The following is a 1,633-nucleotide window of genomic DNA, read 5'->3' as shown; positions in this document are numbered from 1 at the left end:
ATTGTAAATTGTGTTCTAGTTCTTGCGCACCGTTTAATATGTCGTGCACGAAATTATCACTGTACTCTGGTTTCCATTTAACGTATACGCGCTGATTATTTTTACCGTTAGTAATAATCGGGTTGTTCGTGCTTAGAGCAAATGTCACTGGGGCATGATTTGAGAATTCCGTGAAATCGTGCACATTAAAATCGGTCAAATCGTGGAAGTTTTTGACTGATGTTAACAAATAATCTACTTTACTTTCCCCATTATGGGTAAAACAAGTTAATTTGCCAACTTCTTTATCGCGAAATAGCCTACCGTTTACAATTCTTATATTAGTAGATTTACATACGTCTAACAAATAATCCCCAAACCTATTTGTACCAGAGTCACGGGCTGCCCTCTGAAGTGGACTATCTATTTCAAATAAATCAAAATCACCTAAGCTTCTATCATTATCAATAAAATCAGCTTTATGGCCGGTTCTTGCATTTGTGTCCCCCGTGATAAATACTTTTCCTTTATTATCAAAAAAGTTAATATCAGATTCTAACAGTTCAAAAATGTTTACGTCATACATATCATGCATTGGTGAATTTTCAGGTGGAATATATATAACAGCTAAATAAATATCATCTTCAATATTGAAATGTGTTTTATCAATTTTAAGCCATAGTAGACAGTCTATGTTATTTCTTACTAGAGAAACTCCTTTGCGTATACTGTCTCTAATATATACAATGATACCGCCGCTCGAACGTCTTGCTTTACGGTGTTGGAAGCGTCTATACGAGTGTATGGGATTGCTGTAACCTTTAAAATCAATTGTAGAATTCTTGTTAGTCCAGGTCTCGATTAAACAGATAATGTCATGTTCGACCAAAAATGACAAAAGTTTGCTGTCACCACGCTTTGTAGAAGATAGCCCTTCAATATTCCAAGAGACAACTTTTATGGTACTCTCACTGTTTTCCTATTCGACGTACAGCCGTTTGTTAATGAACAACCTGTCCACCGTAATATATGCCAGCTTGCCCTCTGCGCGTGCCGCCTTCATAATTGGCACCAGCTTTCTTCTTTTCTCCATTACTTCCGGGGGATACTGTTCAGCGATGCCAAATGGGGTTCCTTTGAACTGATTGGCTGCTTTCCGCACCTTTTCCTTATCTGGGAAAAACGCAAATTTGGCCACAATTGGTCTCACCTTGTCTTGTCTGAAAGCTCCCACTCTGTGTGCCCTGTGAATCTTTATTTCCTCTTTTGCATTTTGAATATGTAGTTTGGTGACAATAAAGTCCAAAATAGTGTTCTCGCAGATTTCATTTTGTTCTTCCGGGATTCTAAAAAACAGAAGGTTGTCCCGCATACTTCGGCATTTCAGATCAGTTACCTCCGCAATAACAGTGGGAGGGTAAACTTGAAGACTGTTATTAAATTTTCTTTTCATTATTTTATTTGTATCGATCAAACAGTCTTTCACGAATACAAGACATAGATCACGACTGACAAAGTATTTAAATTAATTTTCTATAAATTTTTAATAAATTGTTATTATTTGCGAGGATAACATCATTTTTATATTCGAAATAGTTTACTTAGGGGAGAATCATCATCTTATTTTTGTGATTTTCGTGATCAGAGAGCCTCG

At 36.4% G+C, this 1,633-nt stretch overlaps 1 protein-coding gene across 1 annotated transcript; it reads right to left on the bottom strand.

Moving 5' to 3' along the window:
• Window positions 1–958: 958 nt before the first annotated feature.
• On the bottom strand, window positions 959–1,351 carry LOC127852709 (uncharacterized). The gene has a single exon (XM_052386661.1). It carries the CDS (start codon window positions 1,349–1,351, stop codon window positions 959–961), a length of 393 nt encoding a protein of 130 aa, XP_052242621.1.
• Window positions 1,352–1,633: the final 282 nt, after the last annotated feature.

This window comes from Dreissena polymorpha, chromosome 12 (genome assembly GCF_020536995.1).
Source record: "Dreissena polymorpha isolate Duluth1 chromosome 12, UMN_Dpol_1.0, whole genome shotgun sequence".
NCBI classification, from domain to species: domain Eukaryota; kingdom Metazoa; phylum Mollusca; class Bivalvia; order Myida; family Dreissenidae; genus Dreissena; species Dreissena polymorpha.
This window is presented reverse-complemented; position numbering and strand designations above follow the sequence as displayed.